The sequence below is a fragment of the Nanorana parkeri genome, unplaced genomic scaffold (assembly GCF_000935625.1).
Source record: "Nanorana parkeri isolate BGI_ZX_2015 unplaced genomic scaffold, ASM93562v1 scaffold904, whole genome shotgun sequence".
In the NCBI taxonomy this organism is placed as follows: domain Eukaryota; kingdom Metazoa; phylum Chordata; class Amphibia; order Anura; family Dicroglossidae; genus Nanorana; species Nanorana parkeri.
The window spans coordinates 281,462-304,641 of NW_017307172.1; the positions used below are offsets into that span (position 1 = coordinate 281,462).

General features: G+C 43.3%; 1 protein-coding gene across 1 annotated transcript in view; it reads right to left on the reverse strand.

Annotated features, from left to right (window-relative positions):
* The window catches only part of LOC108794847 (triple functional domain protein-like), a 660,684-nt gene that overhangs the window by 231,955 nt on the left and 405,549 nt on the right, over positions 1-23,180 (reverse strand). The window contains exon 18 of the mRNA XM_018565963.1: positions 18,368-18,477. Coding sequence (XP_018421465.1) covers positions 18,368-18,477 — 110 coding nt within the window. The remainder of the gene's footprint in view (positions 1-18,367; positions 18,478-23,180) is intronic.

Below are 23,180 nucleotides of genomic sequence, written 5' to 3' on the forward strand. Positions count from 1 at the left end.
TTTATAGAGTAAAGTTTTTTAAATTTTTATTCTTTATTTTTTTTAAAGCTCCACCTTTTAACATTAAAAAGCAGTAATTGGGCTCCATTCACCGTACTGTGCCTAGGCTAAGATGATGGCTTTAGTCAGCAACAGCAGGAGGAAGCATTTTTCAGTTATCTCTCCCCCAATAATTAGACTGTCACATTGTAATTTTGTAGCAAGTAACAAGATGAGTCAGAGATACAAGATGTGTTGTTTCCGAGACAGCATGTCCATTTCAAAGGCAGATGCTGACCCTGGATAATGCCTGAATGAAGATGGTGGCATCCTTCTGTAGATAAACTCAGTAGAATGCATTGTTCAATCATGCTCATCAAGTTCAATGGTTAACTGTATGGAACATAGCTAAGTGAACTTTAAATTTGCTAAGTGAACAGTCTCACTATCCGTTGTATTAGAATTGGATTGGGTTTTTCCAGCACACATCATTTACATTGTACACGATCATGTACAATATAGTGAAAATTGGATCATCAACAACACAGAGCAAATTAGCATACACAGACAAACAAACCTGTGCTTTAGCACAGGCACACGTGTAACAAAGGTGAGGCCATAAGGATTGCTGGTGGCAAAAAAATATGTTATGTTATGGATATTGTCTGGTCTACCTAAATACAAGAAAAAGCAGAATGCAAATTAGTAGTGAAATAAAGAAAATGGAAATAGAAAAGTACTGTAAAAAAATAAAGGGGGGGGGGGGGTAGGTTGGGGGGGAGAGATGGGAAGATATGGAGAGGAAGGGGCACCCATGACCAGTTGAGGGCAGCCATCATGTAAGTTTTCTCTCATGTTACAAGAGCAGGAGACATCTATCAGGGGGTGAGAGGAAGAGTTTAACCCAAAGTGTCCAGATTTTATCTAACACAGGCATCTTGTCCAGAAGCTTTGCTGTAATCTTTGTATAGATCATGGTCTCCTTTATTTTATGCTTAAAATAGTAGTATTAAGCATTCATACTTTTATTTTTACAAATGACTCCAGATCACACAAATATGCATTGCCCAGCAATGTTTTTTTTTTTTTTAGATTTTTCCTTAAAGGAGAACTATGGGGTTTGGGTTTTCCCCATAGTTCTCCTTAGGGTAACGGGAGGACACAAACTAGCGTCCTCCCGTCACCCTAAGCTCAGTATACTGCGAGCTACAGCGACACTTATGTCTGGATCTGCCCAGCTGCGTGAGTGACAGCTGGCTCTGCCTATCTAGAGGCAGAGTCAGCTGTACCCGCCCCCTCCCCCGTCCGTTCTGCCAGTCAGCGCTGGAGGATCGAAGCTGGGGAATCCAGCCACTCCCCTGTGACAGGATCGAGAAGTGAGCGAACGCTGGTATGTGTTCGCTCACTTCCGGTTCTACTGAGCCGACCTGTGACAGTCTCATTGTCACAGGTTGGCTAGAACTATGAGGTGAGTGAGAATCACTCACCTCATAGTTCTCCTTTAAGCACTTATAGTCACCATGTTGCCAGACAGCTGCACCAACTCTCTCCACTTGGCTTCCCTGAACTTCCAGTTTAGAACGAGTTCACAAGGGACAGAGTAGACTTCAGCAGCTGCCTATCTACTAGCTTAAAGATGGGAAGAAGGAGGAGCAGGGAGAATGGGAAGAGGAGACCGACATGCCTTGATGTGCCTCTGTGTTTGTGGAGATACACAGCTTTACTAGCGCACGCAAGGTTTCCTCCACAGGAACCTGCAAGGGAGCCACCCTAAAACAGGATATCAGGGAACAGCATCCATTCCAAGCAATTTAAATCCAGGGGAAGCATTAACCCTTGCAGTGGGGCTACTTCCACACTGCAAGGGTTAACTGCTCTTTTGAAAATCAAAATATACTCACCTGGCCCTTGGAGTTGGCTTATTTATAGACCAGTCCTTCCAGTCTCTATCTCTATCTAAGGTCCAGTAAATCATCACATTTTATACGCTGTATACAGATGTGAGGATGATGAGGAACAATCCATTGCTGCAGCGTAGGAGGAGAGAGGATGGAGGGAACACTGACAGCTGGCTGGCTCAGAGCCTCAGATGAGTATATATTTGCTATTTTTGAACTTAGACAAAAACTAGCACAAAAATTGGCCAACCCCTCACTGCAAGGTTAACAATTTTTTTGTCTCTGGAGTTCTTTGATTAGCATATGAAATAGCTTAAAAATCTTTTTACTGTAATATCGCTTTAACTTAATGTTTATCACCAAATTACTAGACTACTGAGACCAAGACACTGTCCTTCCACTTACCAGGGAGAAAGGATACTACCCCCATTTCATGATACCACCCTTGCAGTATTTCCAGACTTTTCTGCGGAATTACAGAGACAATTAGCTAAATTTGTGGGAGCAAAGAGGTGCTTTCACATGTTACATTTGCGAGTGGTTGATAGTAACCATACTGGGTTATTTTCTAATCCTGAAGATGTATTTACCTGGTTGGAGCAACGTGAATATAAGAATCATGTCTGTGAAACAAATTCCAGAAACATGGCTGGGAACAGAAAAACAGCACATTGACTATATAAATGGTTGGTAAGTGAGCTATAGGCGAGAAGGTTCTTCAGCAGATAAAAATTTCATATTATGCCTAGGATCACGAAGGACCAACTTGATGCATTTACTTTATCTCCTGATATTCTGGATCATCTACCGTAAGACTGCTGTTACTTTTCTCACTGTTCCTATACAATATGGCACCTTTGCTTCTTGTGGAAGTACTTGTGGAAATGCCCCAGTGCAAAAAAAAGTTACTGGCTGTCCGAGGTCCTGCGTTTGCTGGGGACCTCACTGCTGCCTTCTGGTGAATCACACATTGCTGCTTAAAGCACTTCCGCCACCTGCACTTCTGCCCCTGCTGAGACCCTCTGGACACATCAGTCTGTCCCCCGGAGCAGCACACAGTATGTAGCAACATATTATTCTGCATTGATGTATACTGTATTGCTGAGATTTGTAGTCCTCTATGGTCTATGGTGTGTATATATATGTGAATCGCCACAGTATTGAAGGCAAAAGGTGGCCCAACGAAGTACTGATGGGGTGGTCATAAAAATCTGGCCACAAGGTGGGGCGTGGCCGACCGAGGTGGAAGATGGCCGCATAGGAGAAGTGCTCCGGCTCCGTATCTGCAGCAGGACATAGTGACACGGCACTAGGGAACGCCAGCACTTAATTTTCGTCTTCACATCTTCCTTAACCCTCTGAGAAAAAGATGAACAAAAGAAAGCACAAGGGCGGACCGCGGAAACTGACGGATTTCTTCAGGACAGCGGCACCTCAGGGCCGGCAGAAAAATGGCGCCGTCCCGTGCAGCAACACTGTCCTCCTCAGCCCAAAAGAGCGGGAACGGAAAACAGCCTACGACATCTACTACAGCCCTGGATGACAACTCAGGCAGTGCTGGATCATCTAATCAGGGCAGCCCAGAGAAACATAAATCAAAGAGGGCTACCCCAAACTCCAGAGAAAGGGAGGTAAGCGGTGACTCTCCTTCCACTACTGACGACATAGCTGACATTCCTGATGATCACAATACGTTACTTGATGCATACCCCACATCTAACCAGCCAGTTATGGACACCAACTTAAAAGATATGCTCCTGTCCCTCCATAATTCACTACATGAGGATTTTACTTCCCTCATTAACAAATTTACTGAGGAACTTAATGATTTGGGAGACAGGGTGGATTTCATGGAAACCAAAATGGGCACCTACGCAGAAGCGCATAATGAGCTTGTGGATGCCCATAAGACTACGGCAGAGGAGATCCCCCGCCTCAAGGATAAACTGGCGGATATAGAAGATCGAGCCCGTCGAAATAATGTCAAGATCAGAGGGGTACCCGAAACGGTATACTCGACAGATCTGAGAAGCTATATTCAGGGCATGCTCAGCAGCCTCTTTCCTTCATTACATAGTTTTGAATTGGTGGTGGACAGAGCACATCGCCTTCCTAAGCCTTCTTACCTTCCTGCCACACTGCCTAGGCATGTCATTGCACGCATTAATTTTATCCATGTGAAGGAGCAACTGATGTCGATGGCACGTACCACATCTCCATTACCAACTCCCTATTCCCATATTGTGCTTTACAATGATCTATCTCAGGCGACCATACAAGCCAGGAAAGCACTACACCTCATTACCAAAGCACTCCATAATCACAAGGTGATGTATAAGTGGGGCTTCCCCACTAAGCTAGTTATATTGCATAATGGAAAATGGCATGCTGTCTCAGAAGTAGACAAGAGTTTTAAGCTGCTTCAAGAATGGGGAGTTCTCCCACCCCCTAATGCACTAAACCCTCCTTGACAACCCAGCACGACAGTATATTCACTGTTTTATGTTCCCTATAGTGCCTATTAAATATGTTGACCATCCTCAAGTTTGATTGGTCCTGACCGGATCCGGATCCGAATCCTAGGAGCTCTCCTCTGCCCTCCGCTGGTGATGGATTCTACACCGTCATTACGATGGAAGACCCGATTTGGGGTCTATCCATATTTTGATTTTTCTTTGGTTATTGTTTGCAGTTCCTGTTCTCTTTTTTTCTCCCACTTCCCATTTCTACTACCATGGAGCTATGGACCTAGTGCTTAGCACTCTCATATTGTGGCACATTGACTCATCTACTACCTATTTCGACAATTCAGACTATCGTGAATTACATATAAAAACGTACTAATGGCTTTTTGAATGCCCTTCGCTATACTACTCTAGAAGCTACTGTTTTGCCTAATGGATCTCAAACTTCTGTCGCTTAATGCTAAAGGACTGAACAGCTACTTCAAAAGGAATCTGCTCTGGGAGGAATCCCTTTGTTGGTCCAGTGACATACTTTGTATTCAGGAGACCCATTTCACTACAAAGAACCCCCCTGTTCTTCGCCATAAACATTTTCCTCATATCTATTTTTCCAACGCTCAAAAAAAAAAGGGAGGAGTACTCATACCCATTAAGGATTCAGTTTCCTTTACACTTAGATCTGTTGAATCGGATCTGAATGGTCGGTATCTTATTTTGATGTGTGATATTAACTCTACTACTTATACTATAGTGAATGTGTATGCACCTAACGCACAACAGATACCATTTCTCAAAAAGCTACTTTCTAGAACCAATACGATACGCCAGGGACATCTTCTTCTATGTGGTGATTTAAATGCCATTCTAGACGCTTCTATGGATGTATCAAATCCTAAAACATCTCGGAGACCATCCTTGTCTAAAGTAATACTCAGGGAAGAACTTTATGACGCCTGGAGGTGTCTACATCCATCCGAAAAAGACTACTCTTTTTTTTCTACACCTCACGCATCATATTCAAGAATCGACCTATTCCTGGTAGACAAATGGCTACTACAAAAAGTGAAAGTCGCACATATCCATAATATCTCATGGTCAGACCATGCTCTTATTACCCTCACAATTGCAGATCAAGGCCATTTATCGACCACTCTGCTATGGAGAAACAATACATCTTTATTTTTCTCTAAAACTCCTGGACCCTTTATAGAGGCACAGGTGAAGGAATATTTTTTGATCAATGAACATTCCACTGATGATCCATTTGTAGTATGGAATGCTCATAAAGCATTCATTTGTGGGGTCCTGATCCAATTGGGTGCCAGGGAGAAGAGAAGAAGGACGCAGCAGTTTGATACCCTAACCAAACTTATTAAATTACTAAAAATGGCTCATATAAACTCTTTGGAGGCGTGCCTCCTTGTAGAATTACTGGAGGCTAGGAAAGATTTGCAGGACCTACTCCTCACTAATCATACATGGCAGTTAACTAGACTTAATGCTACCTATTACCATCAGGGAAATAAGGCTAGTAAGTTATTAGCTAACAAAATTAAATTTCAAAAAACAAAATCCAGAATAGCCTGCATAGTACACCCACGTACTCGGCAGAAACTATACAACCCTAGAGATATAGCAGAGGCTTTCCAATCTTACTACTCTTCACTTTATAACCTGAAAGAGGACTCTAATACTGCCCAACCAAATTTAGTCGCAATTGAGAGATTCTTACAATCTTTAAACCTTCCTAAACTAGAACCGGAGGTCCTGCATGGTTTGAATGCCCCGTTTTCAATAGAAGAGATAAAGCAAACGATCACTAAATTACCGCTAAATAAATACCCAGTGGTAGATGGTTTTTCCAGTGAGTACTACAAGTCCTATCAGGAGATATTGCTCCCTCAATTACAATCGATCTTCAACTCTGCTGCGTCCACCTCCTTTTTCCCTCCAGAAATGTTACGATCTGTTATTGTTAAGTTACCCAAGCCAGGTAAGGAGCCGGCTCATACTGAAAATTACAAGCCCATATCCCTCATTAACACGGATATCAAATTATGTGCTAAACTTATTGCCGAGAGACTGCTGCCTATTACTCCTTCCTTAATTGGACCAGACTAGGTGGGTTTCGTTAAAGGGCACCAGGCTCCTGACGGGACTCGGAGAATGCTTAACCTTATTAGATACATAGAGGTGCGGAAAATGCCTTCCCTGCTTCTAGATGTGGATGCAGAGAAAACATTTGACCGTATTCATTGGGGATACATGTCTTCAGCTCTTGAACACTTTGGTATGGGGGGTAACATACTCTCGGCAATATTAGCATTATACACCAAGCCATCAGCCCAGGTTTACTCATCCAATATGCTATCCACCACATTCACCATAACAAATGGAACGAGACAAGGCTGCCCTCTTTCGCCAATTATCTTTTCCCTTATTATGGAACCCTTAGCAATGTCTATTAGAAATAACCCTCTAATATCAGGGATTAGGATAGGATCACATCTCCACAAAATTGGCCTTTTCGCGGATGATATCCTCCTCACACTGACAGAGCCGGCTTCTTCACTGGCCGAGGTGCAAGTTACATTACAAATGTTTGGTGATTTATCATACTATAAAGTCAATACTGGGAAATCTCTGGTACTGCTGATTAATATAAAAAAAAGCCGTTTTGAGTAATATGCAAGCAATATATCCGTACACATGGGCTAAGTCACAGATTCCATATCTGGGTATAAAGCTTACATCCCCATCCCATCACACTTTTAAGAGTAACTTCTTACCCCTTCTGGAGTGTGTGAAATCTGACTTGGCCCGTATGGCTAAATTCGAGTTGTCGTGGATAGGCAGGATCTCGTCCTTCAAACTGTTCGTACTTCCCAAAATGTTATACTTTTTCCGAACCATTCCAATAGTACTTCCCTCATCCTTTTTCCAACAGATGCAGAGTATTCTTGACGAATATATGTAGCAAGGCAAATGCAGAGTGCAACATACGACTATGTGGCGACACAAACGTAGAGGGGGAATGGAACTCCGAAATCTAAGGCATTATTATTATGCTTCACTGCTGGACAAACTTTGTGTCTGGTTCCACCCATCACCGAATAATCTATGGTCCAATATGGAACAACAATTTGTTAATGGTGGGGATCTCCCAGCTTGGTTGATTGCACACTCCTTAAATAGATCACTCCTACCCAGTGCATAACCTTCTCTTTTGTCCTCCCTGAAGGCCTGGCAGTACCTAATTGATAAATTATTTTCACACTCCCCTAAGACTAATATACCAGTCCCACTTACTTCATACGCAATCCTCATACAACACCTGAATCTCTCTTCATGGAAGGGAAAGGGACTTTGCCATTTGCCTTCCTTACACTCCCTCTCCCATCCTATGGACCAATATCGCCTTATGCAGATCTCCCATTTAGGGAAGACTATCAACAACAAATCCCTTTCCATCCATTCTGGAGCGTGGGATATATTTAAAACTAATAGGCTTTGTAAGAGGGGGACATCCAAATGTTATGCTATCTAACAAGATGATCTGAGTTTTAGTAAAACTTCACATATGCTCAAATGGGAAGCTGATCTAAAATTGACTGTATCAGGCCGACAATGGGAAGTAGCAATTAAAGACAATTCATCTCATTCATGGTGTATAGATCATTGGGATAATGCCCAGAAGATACTCAGTAGATGGTATCTCACCCCATATAGACTATCTAAAATTTATCCAACATCCTCTCCCCTGTGCTGGCGTAATTGCGGCCAAATAGGCCCCTTATCCCATATATTTTGGTCCTGTAATGGACTTACAGTCTTATGGAGCTCAGTATCTGACCTCTTGATTGAATATACAAAAATCGATTCCCTGCTGTCACCTGAACTGGCGCTATTAGGTATCAATATTGATAAGTATCCCCTCAAGTATAGATCAGTGGTTATGCATATTTTATTCTCAGCCAGAATCCTCATAGCCCGAAATTGGAAATCCTCTATTCCAACCATTTTGGATATTGTCCATAGAGTGTCCTCAAATTGTCATTATGAAAGATTAATAGCATATAGATTGAATTCAGGGAAACTGTTGAAAAAAGATGGGACACGTGGATCCAATTTCCGAAATTAGATAATTAAAGTAAAATTATAGTTTGACATTACTATGTTTTATAATGTGCCTTGATATAACGGATTGAGCATCCATGGCTCCTATCTACTGTCCTTCCTACCTTTTTATCCCATGTCCTCCCTTACCTGTCTTGCTCTCTCTTCTCTTCCCATCCTCCTCCAACCTTCCATCCTTGCCCTACCCCTAGTACTTCCCCTTCGTACTCCTGCAATAACATACATTCTAATTATGTAAGTGTTGAACAATATATCAGCTCCCGATTTACAGTACTCAAGTACAAGGCTTGGTTATAGTTTGGTTCCAGTGAGCCCACTTGTTTACTACATGTGTAAAATTGAATCGGAATCATTTTAAATTTCCTTAGACAATGCTGTATATTTCTCATCGTTACTACTATTGTAATTGAGTATACATAATAGCGAGTAATTATCAATGTATGTGTTGCAGATGTTAGAAACCTTTAATAAAAATCTATTATTGAAAATCTGGCCACACATATACATATACACACACACTGAGTGGACAGATTATTATGATTACCTGATGTTTGTAGGCTAGAGGGCCAGGCCATTATAAATAGGGAAGCAGGTTGTTTACCACGACAGTAGAAGTGACTTGTTTCTGAAGATATGGGTAAACAACGCAATTTAACAGCCTTTGAACGTGGGATGATCGTTGGCACTCGGAGCCATGGAGCGAGTATCAGCAAAACAGCAGAATTCGTTAAATGTTCAAGAGCAGCTGTTGTTAAAGTGTTTAAAGACTGGACTGCGAATTGTGGCCTTCAGCGACTAGTCAATGTTAGGGCAGAACGGAGAGTGGCAAGACTGGTACAAGACAACAGAAGGGCTACAGTGCAGTGTCAGATTCCTCGCATCACCTTACAACATCACGTGGAGTCATTAGGCAAGTAGACAAGACGTAAAAAAAAAACATACATAGTATTGCAGTGTGCAATGATACCTTTCTTATCGGACTAACAAAATAAATAAAAGACAAGCTTTTGAGAGTGAACCTCTCCTTTAGGTCAGAAGCAATACTGATCAACATGCCAGTTTGTCAGTTAAGACAGGAGAAAGCTGTTGGGGGGGGGGAGTGAGTGGGGTGTCAAAAATGTTGGACCTGGGAGTAAAAAATGCCTCCTGATAATCAAAAGACAGAACAAATAAACATAGGATGACAAATAAACCCTAAACAGATCAGATATATACAACATACATGAATATTGTGATGTTCCGTAGATTCATAAAAAGTTCTGGTAGTGTGTCAGAAAACCATAATCCACATTAAGTCCCTCCTTTATGTCATTGAATCATTTTCATCTCAAATGTTTTCCTATCATGAGGGTTTTTAAAATTCCCTTTCAGTACTTCAATGTTGAGGTTGTGGATGGAGTGATCCTTCTGGGAGAAGTGATGTCCTACTGAGGTGCAATATTCATACTCTTTGTGGTTCTTGTTCGAACTCCTGTGAAGGTTCATACTGAGATGCAGTTTAAGGCCAGTTTCCCCAATGTAACAACCTTTGTCACATGCTGAACACTGTATCATGTACACCACGTTAGCAGATGTGCATGAGTATGACCCCTTAATGGGGTGCTCTGTTATTGTGACTTGCTGTATTTCTGTCACATATATGTTGGCAAAGTTTGCAGCAGGGTTTATTGCATTGTACTGTGCCATTCTGTGTAAGTGCCTGTTCTGGGGTCAGCTTACTGCGTACCAATCTTCTTCTCAGGTTCAGTGGTTGCTTGAAAGCCAGTATTGGGGGCTGAGGGAATATTTATTTAAGTATGGGGTCTTCTGAGAGTACTGGCTGTAGATCTTTGATGATTTTGCGTATTACCTCTAGAGTGGGGTTGTAGGTAACTACAAGAGGGGTCCTGGTTGGGTTTTTCTTCTCTTTGTACTGTAGTCTTTCCAGTTGTGTTCTTAGGCCAGATTTAATTTTGTTAGAAAGTCTTTTTTCTGTAGCCCTTTTGCCGAAATGCATCAGCCAGTGCGCTCAGGTGTTTGTCTCTGTCCTCAGTGTCAGAGCAAATGCGGTGGTATCGGATTGCTTGGCTGTAGATGACACCCTGTTTAGTGTGATTAGGATGGAAGCTGGAATTATGGAGGTAGCTGTACCTGTCTGTGGGTTTTCTGTATACAGAAGAACTGAGTGAGCCATTGCTGACCGTTATGGCACAATCCAAAAAAACACTGTGTACTGAGAAATTCATTTTGTGTTTGATGGATGGATGGATGGAATGAATTGAATGATTCATGGAAGTTTAAAGGGCTTTCTTCTCCTTCTGTACATATAACTAAAATATAATCAATATAACGATAATATTTGAATGGTTTGTGAGGGTGAGTGGCTAGGAATCTGTATTCTAGGTCAGCCATGAAGAGATTGGCATATTGTGGTGACATTTTTGTCCCCATAGCTGTCCCGGTCATTTGTAAATAGATGTTGTCATTGAAATTGAAGTACTTTTGTGTCAGTATAAAGTCAATTAATTTGGTAATGGTTTCACTATCATATGTTTGTCTGACATACGCCTGCACCAAATTCCTTTCCTCCCATAATGTCAGACAAAAATATGACAGTGAAACCATTACCAAACTCATTCACTTGTAGTTCTGCTGCTAAAGCTTTAACTGAATCTTACAGGAAAAGGTTGTTTGTTAACTCTGTCAGCTTCAATCTCGTGCCTTAACACTTGGGTGCCTTTCATGTGAGTATTTTGCTGTCACCTGTCGTTCCCCAGTGTTGTTAATGTTTAAAATGTAACTTATGGAATTGCTGCTTCATTGCAGGCCTATTCTGCCTGTTATTCAGTAGTCTTTTTCATTGTCCTATGTATACAGCATTATGTTAGTGTCAAGAGCCTGTGGTTCTATTACCCGGAGCACACGAGTATATGGCTTCCAGGTTTCAGCATGTTTGTTAAGGTGCCCACACACTGTGCGATTATCGCACGATTATCGCGGAGTGTGTGGGCACGGAGTGTGATGATCGCAAGTACGATCTGCCTGTCCAAGATGGGCAGATCGTACGTTTTTTTTATTACTTTACAACCATCGCAAGACTAAGGTCTTGCAATGGTTGTAAAGTGTATGGCCACCTTAAGTCTCCTGCAGGTTCTGACAGGTGCTGTTAATCATATCATTCTCTTCAATTATCTGTGATAGTAAAGGTTGGACATGTGTTCAATTGGCATTCATTTCCTTCCCTAAGAGACTAGCTACATTCTAAAGGTGAGGGTAAGGTAGGTATGAAGATAAAAATGAAAAAAGACTGTGCAAATACACAGTCCTGCCCTATGGACAGGACTGTTCTTCAGAGTGCATATGCAGGGGTACATAGATTGTAATCTCTCCAGCCCTGTGCCATCACTGCCTCTCAGACTGCACATGCATGGAATTCTGGATTATCACTCATCACCAGCACTACTCCCCAAAGACAGAGTAAGCTGCTCTATTTAGGATGAGAGGTCATCTTCATGCTGTGAATTAGCCGCTACACATGCAAGATACTGCTATTAGAGTCCAGCTAGCGGGATGCATCACAAGGATTGTACAACCTTTAAGCAGTGCTTAGCCTGCGATCACATGGCAGGATGCTGTGCCAGGTCTCCCCTGCAGGGGCAGCAGTGAATGATGAAGCAGAAAGGTAAAGGTCTGAAGCCTTTAAAGGAGAACTATGAGGTGTGTGCTTTTCACTCACCTCATAGTTCTAGCCGACCTGTGACAATGAGACTGTCACAGGTTGGCTCAGTAGATCGGGAGGTGAGCGAACACATACCGGCGTTCGCTCACCTCTCGATCCTGTCACGGCTCTCTGCCGTGACAGGGGAGGGGCTGTATTCCCCCCTCCCCGCTCCGATCCGCCAGCGCTGACTGGCGGAACGGACGGGGGAGGGGGCGGGTACAGCTGGCTCTGCCTCTAGATACGCAGAGCCAGCTGTCAGTCACGCAGCTGGGCGGATCCCGGCACAATTGTCGGGATCCGCTTCAGCTGCGGCGTCTCAATATATACCGCGAGCAGCAGCTCGCGGTATACTGCGGCGTCTCAGTATACCGCAAGCCACGGCTCGCGGTATACTGAGCCTAGGGTGACGGGAGGACGCTAGTTTGTGTCCTCCCGTTACCCTAAGGAAAACTATGGGGAAAAGCCTTAACCCCATAGTTCTCCTTTAATCAGTGGTGATGTACTTTGTGAACTGTCAATTACTGGCCCAGTCAAGCAGCTACATACACAAGTTCCCCTTTAGCCCTATGGCAGTCGGCTACAGAGTTTTACCCTGGAACACCCACAGGCCTGCACTGGCTCTTACTTGCCAGGGCAGTTCATGCTTGGCCTAAAAACACAGAAGCTTTTGGCTAGCAATAAGGTCTCAGGGGCATGCTAGTTTCTGAATGAATTTACATCGGCAGTGACTTCATAGTTAGGCTACCTTGGCTATGCTGCATTGCTCATCCAGGACTGCAATTACCTTGAGTAGGTACAAATCTCGCCACACACACACCAATATATAATATCACAGGGACGGACGAGTTTGCAATCCTCCTTTCTTTATTTAAACAAACCAAAATTACTCCCTCACAAGGAAAACAAGTCCTTTTGGGGGCTCCTTTAGTTGGTTATGTGTCCAGACGGAACACTGAGATCTTGAGGAATGCTGAATTGAGTTCTACTTGCTTAGGACATTACATGAATGGATGACATTGTGCAGAAAAGGAACTTTGTGCGCATCACAGGTAAGCATCCCCACAGGGACCAGCATTCCACTACAGTGTCATCTACAGCTCAGAACACATATCAGTACATTAGTATATGCTGTTGCATTTCTAACACCATTGACCAACTTGCCCAGTGGGTCTCAGGTTGTAGAAGCTTACAAAGTTTGATCATATGCTGTGCGGGGTATATTCTCATGGGTCCTGTTAAGAGTTGAAAACGGACATAGTCAGGTTTTTTTCTTCTCATTTCTCAGTCCATTCATTACCATTAAGGTTCCTTGGTGCAAGCGAAGCTCTATGCTATATCCACACATATCCACGTGGTATCTCTTAATCATCAATATCAAACCTTTTATCTAAATATTGTCCTAGTGGGACAACCAGGAGACTTAAGACTAGTCTTGGTTTGCACACTTTAAACAGATGGATCAGGATCCAAATATTGCATATGGAATCACTATATTCAGTTACTAAGCCATCAACTGGCTATAGGATGCTGTGCCTGGCAGATGTGTATTTACATTATTGTGCACCCGTCCATCAAATGTCTTGCTTACCGTTCTAAAGTTCCACTTTGGTTTGTTTACCTGCCCTTTGGCCTTGCCACAATCCTAGGTAATTTTCCAAATATTACCTCCAGTCACAGTCTTCTTGAGTGAACGAGTATTCCGACTGTTGAAGCGGCATTCTGCTGATCAGCATGCTCTGATCAAATTCTAAATGATCTCCAAGGGGGAAAGCCAAGTGGTCTAGTCTTTTACTGAGGCAGATTAGGCCTCTATCCTACCCCATGGTGTTCCAAGTTGACAGGACAACTCCTTGGAGTGTCTCAAGTTGACAGGATCAATTCAAATGGTGACACTAGACTTATTGGAGGCTAAGGGCCTGCTCACATGAGTTTCAGGTCCGGATCAGGTGCAGATCTGCAGACGTGGTGCTATGTGTTTTTGCCACGTTTCAGTTAAAAACAATATTTTTTTTTTTTTTGCTGGCGTGGGGCTGTCAGTATGTTAACTGCAGTGCAGTGCGTTTTTGACACATTTTTGACGTGTTTTGTGTTTCCGGACCGTTTCCTGACCGTACAAAATGTAGTATTTTTCTGTCGTAACCTGAACGGACTGCGCACGTGAGAACTGTAGCCCATAAAACACATAGGGATACACTGGGATGCATTTTTAGTGCAGGAGCGTACGGATCAGGTCAGCACAGAAAACGGACGGCGTGTGAACAGGCCCTTAGAGTCTTCCAACAGGGTTCTTCAGAAGATGGAAAAAACAATCCCAATGCAATTGGTGCTGGATGATTCCAAATAGGAGATTCTTGGTTGTGGCTAAAGCCTGTGAGCCTATATCAATTGTTCTCTATGTCCCTATCTAGATAGCATGTTAATAAGGGATTCCTATGTGCGAATCACTTCAAAAGTCTTTTAGTCCAAGGTCAGCGACAGTCCATCAGGGGGAAAAAATGTCTTCAGCATCTTGGAGTTCAGAGAGCCTTTCAGATCCAAGGAACATCCGTATTAGTTCAATGAACAACTAGATCAGCGGTTCTCAACACGTGGGTCGCGACCCCGTCGGGGGTCGAATTACTATTTGCCGGGGGTCGCCTGCTCGATCGAGCACAGCAAAACTGTATCCGCTGTGGGGGTTTTTTTCTGACATCGGGCCGCAGGCGGCCGTAAATTTGAGAAAAAAAAAACTTTCTCCCGGAAAGCTTTGCTCTGCTCCTTACAGCAGAGCAAACCTTTATCTGCTGGGTTTTTTTTTTTTCTGACATCGGGCCGCAGGCCGTCATTAGTCAGAAAAAAAAACAACCCATAGGAATACATAGCTAGATTTCTATTGGCTATTTCACTTTGCAATAGCCAATAGCAAACTAGCTATTGCGCCCGCCCTCTGTTGATGCCAATCAGCAGAGGGGGACCTGAAATTCTCCATCAGGTCCAGTTCTAATGATTGACAGCAGCAGCAGCATTGCAAAGTGAAATAGCCAATAGGAATCTAGCTATGCATTCCTATGGTGGTTTTTCTTTAGTTTTTTTATTCTGACGGCGTACATATCTGCTCAGGTAAGCCTGCATCCCCCCCCACATGGTGCTGCATTAATGTATTGCTGGGGAAGTGAGATTTGTAGTTCTCTCTAGCTGCTGGTACATTGTGCTGTACCAGCAGCTAGAGAGGACTACAAATCTCAGCAATACATTATACACTGTATTAGGGATGCACCGATACCGGTTTTTCGAGTACCGATACTTATATTTCGGTACTCGCCGATACCGAGTACCGATACCGGCACTTCCGGTAGCATAGAGCCGCCTTCCCGGGCAATCAGGAAGCCAGGAAGGCTTCTTGATTGCCCGGGAAGCCGACTCTATTCTGTTTGGCCGGCTGGATGCTGATTGGCCCGGGAAGCTGGCTTCCCAGCCAATCGGTACCATTTTTCCAAGTACTGATACTTGTCCAAGTACTCACCGGTACAAGTACTGATACATTTTTGTTTATTGTCATGTGACAGCTTTTCTAAAACAATACAGACTAATGATTTGTTTTGTTTTATTCCTATATAGCTGGTGGTATTCTGCATTGCACCGTATAATCATTATACAGCACACTGCAGAATACCAGCAGCTATATAGGACCACAAATCCTAGCAATAATAAATTATACGGTGCAATGGAGAATAACACCAGCTACAGAGGACTACAAATCCCAGCAATAATACATTATACAGCGCAACGCAGGATAACACCAGCTACAGAGGACTACAATTGTACTATTGCTGCGATTTGCTGTAGACTTCTATAGCTGGCGTTATTCTGTGGTGCGCCGTATAATCATTATACAGCACACTGCAGAATAACACCAGCTATAGAGGACAACAAATCCCAGCAATAGAACATTATAGTATAATGGACTATTGCTGCGATTTGTTGTATTCCACTGGGATTCGTTGTCTCCTTTAAGCAGTGGTTCTCAACCTGTGGGTCACTGTGTGGTTTCTGCTGTGTTAGGTGAGAGTCCTCCTCAGCTCTCTCCTAGTGCAGCAGTGTCAGTTCTCCCACCACACCGCCAGATGTTGCTGCAGCAGCCGCGTCATCCCTAAATTTTACCGTTGGGGTGTCACCACAACTTGGCAAATGTTACTAAGGGGTCCCGGCCCTAGAAAGGTTGAGAACCACTGAACTAGATGATGTTTTTTTTCCAATAGATTTAGTGTCTGCTCATGGATGTGAGAACTGCTCAATGCTGACGGAGGTACCTCTAATCGAGGATTCAGCGCTGAACTCCACAGCATTTCATGGCTGACACTATAAGCCATGAAGCCCTGGCCGACAATTAATTTTTTCTTATCCAACAGTTTCCTGTGGATCAGCAGCAAGTGGGTTATCCAGATCTTATCCTGATGGTAATCCCTGAGAGCACAGATGCTCTTTCTCAAGAGAATGTTCTAAGGGAGAGAATAGTGGATATTTTAATGTTTATATGTTTCCTTTAGACCTAATGGTCTCCGGTTCCTGAATGGGACCCACAATTATCCAGGTAGGGGGATGGCAATCATTTGTTTGTGGCTCATCTGTCCAGGGCTCCATCTCTTGTAGACTCCGACCCTGGAATCTTCTAGTCATCCTTAATATTCAGCAGGTGCTATATCCAAAACTGCCTTAAGTGGAATACATTTATTGACTTTGCAAACTTAATATGTTTCTTTTTTTCTCTCTCCATGTCAGATATATTAAATGCACCTTCCCTCTTCTTTTGTCAGATATTGGTTGTCTATTTTCCTTATTCTCTGCTCACTAGACAGCCAGTGCTCTTAATTGTCTGATACTTTTATATGCTAAGGACCCTCAACATCTTGCATTGTAGAAGATGTCAAAGAGCTGTGACGAAGAGACTGGTCGCACAAAGAGGAAGTATGTGGGAATGACAAAAAAGGGTAGTGCATGACCTTATTTATCATCCCCTAAGTAAAATGAGCAGTTAACTCTTGCAGTTAGAAGGGGAACCCACTACAAGGGGGCCCACTACAAGGGAATCCCCTCCCCAAGAATTCAGTTTTTTAGATCGAAAGATCAGCTCTATCAGTGGTACAGAACTGATATACAGAAAGGGTTACATTATCTCCAGGAAACATTGCTCTCCCATAGGCACACTAAGTACCTATGACATTTATTTAAAAAAAAAAACTTGTAACATTGTAATTGGAGAAACAGTGGTCTTCTGACTGGAATCTAGAAACTGAGTGCCAGTGTGGAAAGAAACATTTAAGAATGACAAGGAATTACAAGGAGTCCTGAGAAGGGATCAGAATAGATTAAAAAGGAGGGAGTGATGACAGCAGAGGAGCTTAGACTGATTTTAGACTGTGCAGTAGTGAAAGAGGAATATTTATCTGTGTAAAACATCCCTGTGCACTGCTGTTCAATCCTAGGAGGTTTAAGCAGTAGGAAAGGTCAAATACCTGTGAGTCTTCGCCTTGCACAAAATCCAATGCTGCCCTACGTTACATAGGACACACTGGGGAGTAAAGGAAGTTGAAGACTCACCTGTTTTTGCCCCTTCTTGCTTCCCCTAGTTAGTTCAGCGGTAATAGCAGTCTGAATGAGGAGGCTCGTGTTGTGCAGGAAGGAACTATACATCCTGCCAACCTTGTGTGATTTAAGGCTCGGGTATGCCACAAGCCTCATCTTCCAATGCTAACACTACTCTCATGCCTTAGATGACTGGAAGTGCTAGTACTTGTAGTTCTCCACAACATTCTATGTCCCCTGTCAGAGCTTCTTGATTTTATTGAACTCTATGTGCAGGAAAGAGGCTCCCGATCACAGCCTCAGCAATGATTGTTTACATTTGAAGCTATCTCAGAAGAAGTTCTACTGCCCACAGTTTTAGTGGTTATTTGTCAGTGATATAGTGATTCAGGGCACAACAGCAGAGGGCAGTTGGAAGTTTAAGAGTCTGGCATGCTGACATGTCCGTAAGTATTAAATTATTCTCACTTTGACCTGGTTGTAACTCAGCAATACTTGAATCAAGTTAAAGTGTTGCCCAGGGGGACCAATAGTGCTTTTTTAATATTTAATAATGTGAAAGTGAAAGTCAAAAAAAACATTATTTAATTGTAAACTGCAATAATAACTCAATTTTTAGTACTCACTTGTTATGAAATTCATAAATTTCCGGCATATTCCCAAAGATAATGTGCTCTTTATTTGCTATGCCAGGTGGAATGTCTTCAACGCCACTTGTAATTTCCCACAAATATGTCTAAAAAAAACATTTACATTATAAAAAAAATAAAATTCAAAGTAAAATCCTTTTCTCTGATGCTCATTGAGGAACACAGCTCCTTACAGTCATACACATAGGGGACTATTGCCAACTCCAGGAGACCTGAAGCCTCATAACAGAAGGCCCAGGAAACACTACACTGGTAGAGTGAACAGTAAAGGAGATACATAATATAAGATTGAGAAATGGTTTGGTAAATCCATCTGCAGATAGCCCCATTGGAAGCTTGAATGACAAACATGGAACCCAACTTCAGAAAGGAAGTAGTGGCATTCAGGGACACCCTGAAAGCTCTAACTGCATCTAGGGAATAGAAAGTAATTTCTTTTGGATGAAAGGCGACAAACAAAAAGAAGAAAGTTCAATGTTCTTGTTAGTGTGGAATAAAGACATAGGCAGCTAGTCACATTGAACTTTTCTCTAATTTTGAAGACTTTCATTGCTTAGCCACACAGCTTCCTCAAGTGTCTGAAACATACATTTATTGTTTTGAAAACATTGAAATGAAAAATATTAAATGTATTGTGAAATAGTAACTTTTTTTGTTTTTATTCTTTATTTAAAGTTTCCAAAGGTATAAAAGGTACAAAAAACTAAATACAAAAAAGGCATAGTAGCATAGAAATGGACATATAAAGTCACACCAACATGTACCACCAACAAGTTAATGGTATATAAATAGGACAGGAGATCACAACTCCTGAGGCAGATATGGCTATCCGGCTAATACTATTTTGAGTGAGGCTTGTTTTGTGATGCTTCATCGGAATGGTACTAGAGGTGCACAGAAATGGAAATTTCAAAACCAAATTTTAAAAAAATTGTCAGGCCGAAACCGAAAATGTTTTTTTTTTAATATGTTATTTTTGTTTTTTAAAATAGAAAAAGAGTGAGGACACAGAGTCATCAATCTCTTTTTCTGCAGCCCCTGTTATAAATGAACAGGAATCCTCTATACTGAGTGTTCCTGTTCATTCATAACATGATGACATAGTATGTTTACTATAACCACAATTATGAATGAACATGAGGTGATGTAGATCACTTCACATTCATTCATAATTGAGGCTATAGTAACCATACTATGTCCTCATGTTATGTACAAACACTCAGCGATCACTCGCTCTCCATCCTGACAGCTGTCACAGGAGGCTGAGCGAGCGTTGCAGGGAGGAGACACACTGCTCTGCCGGACTGTGACAGGAGGCTGAGCGGTGTGGGAGGAGAGATGCCAGCCGCTCACAGAGCTCTCCTCACGCAGCGCTCGGCCGGCTGTGGCAGTTTTTGTCCTCCCCGCTGGGACACAGAGCAAGACCCAGCGGGGAGGACAGAAAGCAGGGATGTGCCAATGTACTGGCAGAAAATGGCACTTTCGACATTTAGCCAAAAGTGCCATTTTAGGCCGATATGTTTCAGCAGCCAATATATCGGTGCATCCCTAAATGGTACCATATATAGTTGTTTCATGTACGAGAGATGAGAAGAGGAGAGATGAGGTAGTATAACATGAAGTACTGAAAGAAAGAAGTGGTTGTAGAGGTGGAGGGCTGGGTGAGATAACCACATAATTTGAAAACATGGCAACATCAGGATAAACAGAACAAAAACTCAGGTGAACGCTTATCCAGTGTGCAAGAGTTCACTGTACTTTGTGGAATACAGAAAGTCCACCCAGTAGAACCACGTTTTCTTAAATTTCTCTTCTGAATGGTGAAGGGCAGCAGTTAATTCTTCCATGAATCGAATGTGGTAAACTCTCTGGAGCCACAGTCTAAGTGAAGGCGGGTCAGTACTTTTCCAGTACAGGGGAATGCAGGTCGGAGCAGCGTTAACCAGGTGAAGCAGTAGAGATCTTTTATATTTGCAGTTGGAAAGTGGTGACTGATCCAAAAGTAAAGCAGTCATATAATCTAGTCATCTCTTAATTGTAATCCAGTAAGTTTGGAAATAATACTCACAACGGAGTCCCAAAAATTCTGCAATCTCGGACATGACCAAAAAATAGGTCACAATGTGCCAGGGTATTGGCCGCATCTCCAACAGAGGGGTGAGAGTGTGACTGGGGGCGTAGTACCACCTAGTGAAGATCATGTACCCAGATTATTAGCTAGTGTTATAAACTGAGGCCTTATGAGCAAAGAAAATGATGCATTCCCATTGCTCAGGGGGTAATGTTTCCCATTGTGTAATGAAAGATAGCTCCTGGGGTGCTTCCACAGAAAATAAGAGGGAGTGTGCTCTAGAAAGTCCATGTTCTGCCGACTGTCCCTCAAAACAAAGTACCTTAAATGGAGTAGGTCAGCTGTACGAGATGCTGTGTTCCTACATTTAGGTTGTTGTGTTTCCCAGGAATAAAAGGGAGGGCGCTGGGTGGGGGGTGCACGGAAAAATGGTATCACCGTTGCTGCAAACAAACAGATGTAGGGATCTAGATGTAGATGTATTGTTCGCCCTGCCCCCGCCCCCTTGCTGCTGACTTTGGAGTTGCTGAGCCCGCACTGTGGCCATATATGTGAGCCTGTCATGTGCAGTGTGTGGAGCTCCTCACAGTAAGTTCTCCCTCTACTCTTTGGACTAGAGCAGGGGTGCCCATAAGGTCGATTGCGATCTACCAGTCGATCGCAAAGCTATCGCTGGTAGATCGCGGGTCGACTCCCTGTCGCACGCTCCGTGTACCCGAATGTCTTGGACGCTAAAGCATCCGACACATTCGACTCTCCCCTCCTGCCTGAAGCGGCCAATAATCTTTCCTAACACACGCTACGTGGCCGCGGGTAGGTGGTGGCCGCCACCCGCACAGACACCGAGACACTTGGTCCGCACACTTGGCCCGCCCCTCCGTCTTCATCAGCGTCCAATAATAATTGCCTCCCACACGTAGTGACATTGGCTGCTCCTCACTCTCTTCAGTGTGCAGCACATTTGACTGGCCTCTCCCCGCCCGCAGCATTGGGCACATCTGACCCGCTCCTCCCAGTCTGCAGCATCAAGCACGTTGGGACCACACCTGAAGAGCCAGAAGCAGGTAGGTTCTATTGGCAACCAACAGGTTGAGTGGGATTTGAGTATATAGTTAAGGGGCTGCGTAGTTGAGACTTAGAAGGCCTCGTTCACACCAGCCTCAGTGCGTTCAGGCGCTATTGTGGCCGGAGCGCGCTGGATCGCATTGCGGCCAGTTCAATTTGTTGTGGGGTGGGAGGGGGTGTGGCGGTGTGTTGAAGTAAATGGCACCGCAGCCACGCCCTCTGGCCGCAATGCGATCAGCCACACAGAAACGCATAGCAAATCAATGCCTGCGGTCAGAAAAAAATGCTTGCGGCATTTTTTTCTGACTGGACCGGATCGCAGGCATTGATTTGCGCTAGTTTGTGTCCTCCCGTTACCCTAAGGAGAACTATGGGGAAAAATACTGACCCCATACTTCTCCTTTAACACTTGTTCCTTGTCCCAGGTGGAGGTGCAGGACATGTGAATACATCGTCTGTGAACTGTCAGAACACTTTTTTGTGGTGCTCCCCCCCTTCCCCTCAGAGCTCTGAGGGGAAGGGGGGGAGAGGAGGGGGAAGAGAGAGAGAGTGATTCTGGGTGCAATGCCATAAACTAGAGATTGTCGTACTGTCTAAAGTGTGCACTGTGCAGCTAAATACCCATCAGATTTATAGACCACCAGTTCAGCAGATACTGGCCCTCATGGACAGCACAGGGGTTTAACTGTTTGTTTCCCAGCTGTAACAACAACTAATACAATTATACAGTGCTCTTCAACCTCAGTAACCATAATGATCATTTATTCAACAGACATGCAGGACAGGGCTTACTATGGGGCTTTTTTTCATGGAATATATAGTTCCTCTTTTTGGCTAATTTTCTTTAATACCATCCTACAGTTTACAAAATGAAAACTCCTCATGCTTTTTCTCATTTGCATTGTCCCAGGCTTGAATGCTTAAAAGTAGGGATGCACCAATACCGATACCGGTATCTGTGTCGATACTGGACATTTTCATGAGTTCTCATACTTGTGAAAATGCCCCAATACTAAACACCAATACCAGTGTCCTATCAAGGTTTGTGACTATGTTTGAATGTGTGACCGGTCATGTGGTCACACATGCTTACGTAACCCCACCTAGTTTTACAACGCTGGAATGTGTGACAGTTCATTAGGTCAAGCATTCCAATGCTTTGTCAGCTGTTCAAGGACACATCAGCATCACAGATCGCATGTGCAGGAGAACCGATCTACATTACCCCATCTGCCTGGAACATCTGATCGGTCCTCAAATGTCACTACTATCTGACTTTGTGAATGCAGTGGAATGTGAGATCGCACTCACAAAGTCGGATATAATTGACATTTGAGGACCAATCAGGTGTTCCAGGCAGATTAGATAATGCAGATCAATTCTCCTGCACAGTGAGCCGATCTGCCTTGAAACAGCAGACAAAGTGTTGGAATGCTTGACATAATGGACAATTACATATTCCACTGCTGTAAAACTGGGCAGGATTACGTTAAAATGTGTGACCGGTCACACATTCCAACATAGTCCCAAACTTTGATAGAACACCGGTACTTTAAAATGTCAAACTAAAATGGCTGTCTGAGGTCCTGTGCTTGTTGGGGACCTCAGCAGACATCCTGTGAACTGTGGCGCATGTTTACAGCATCAGTCACA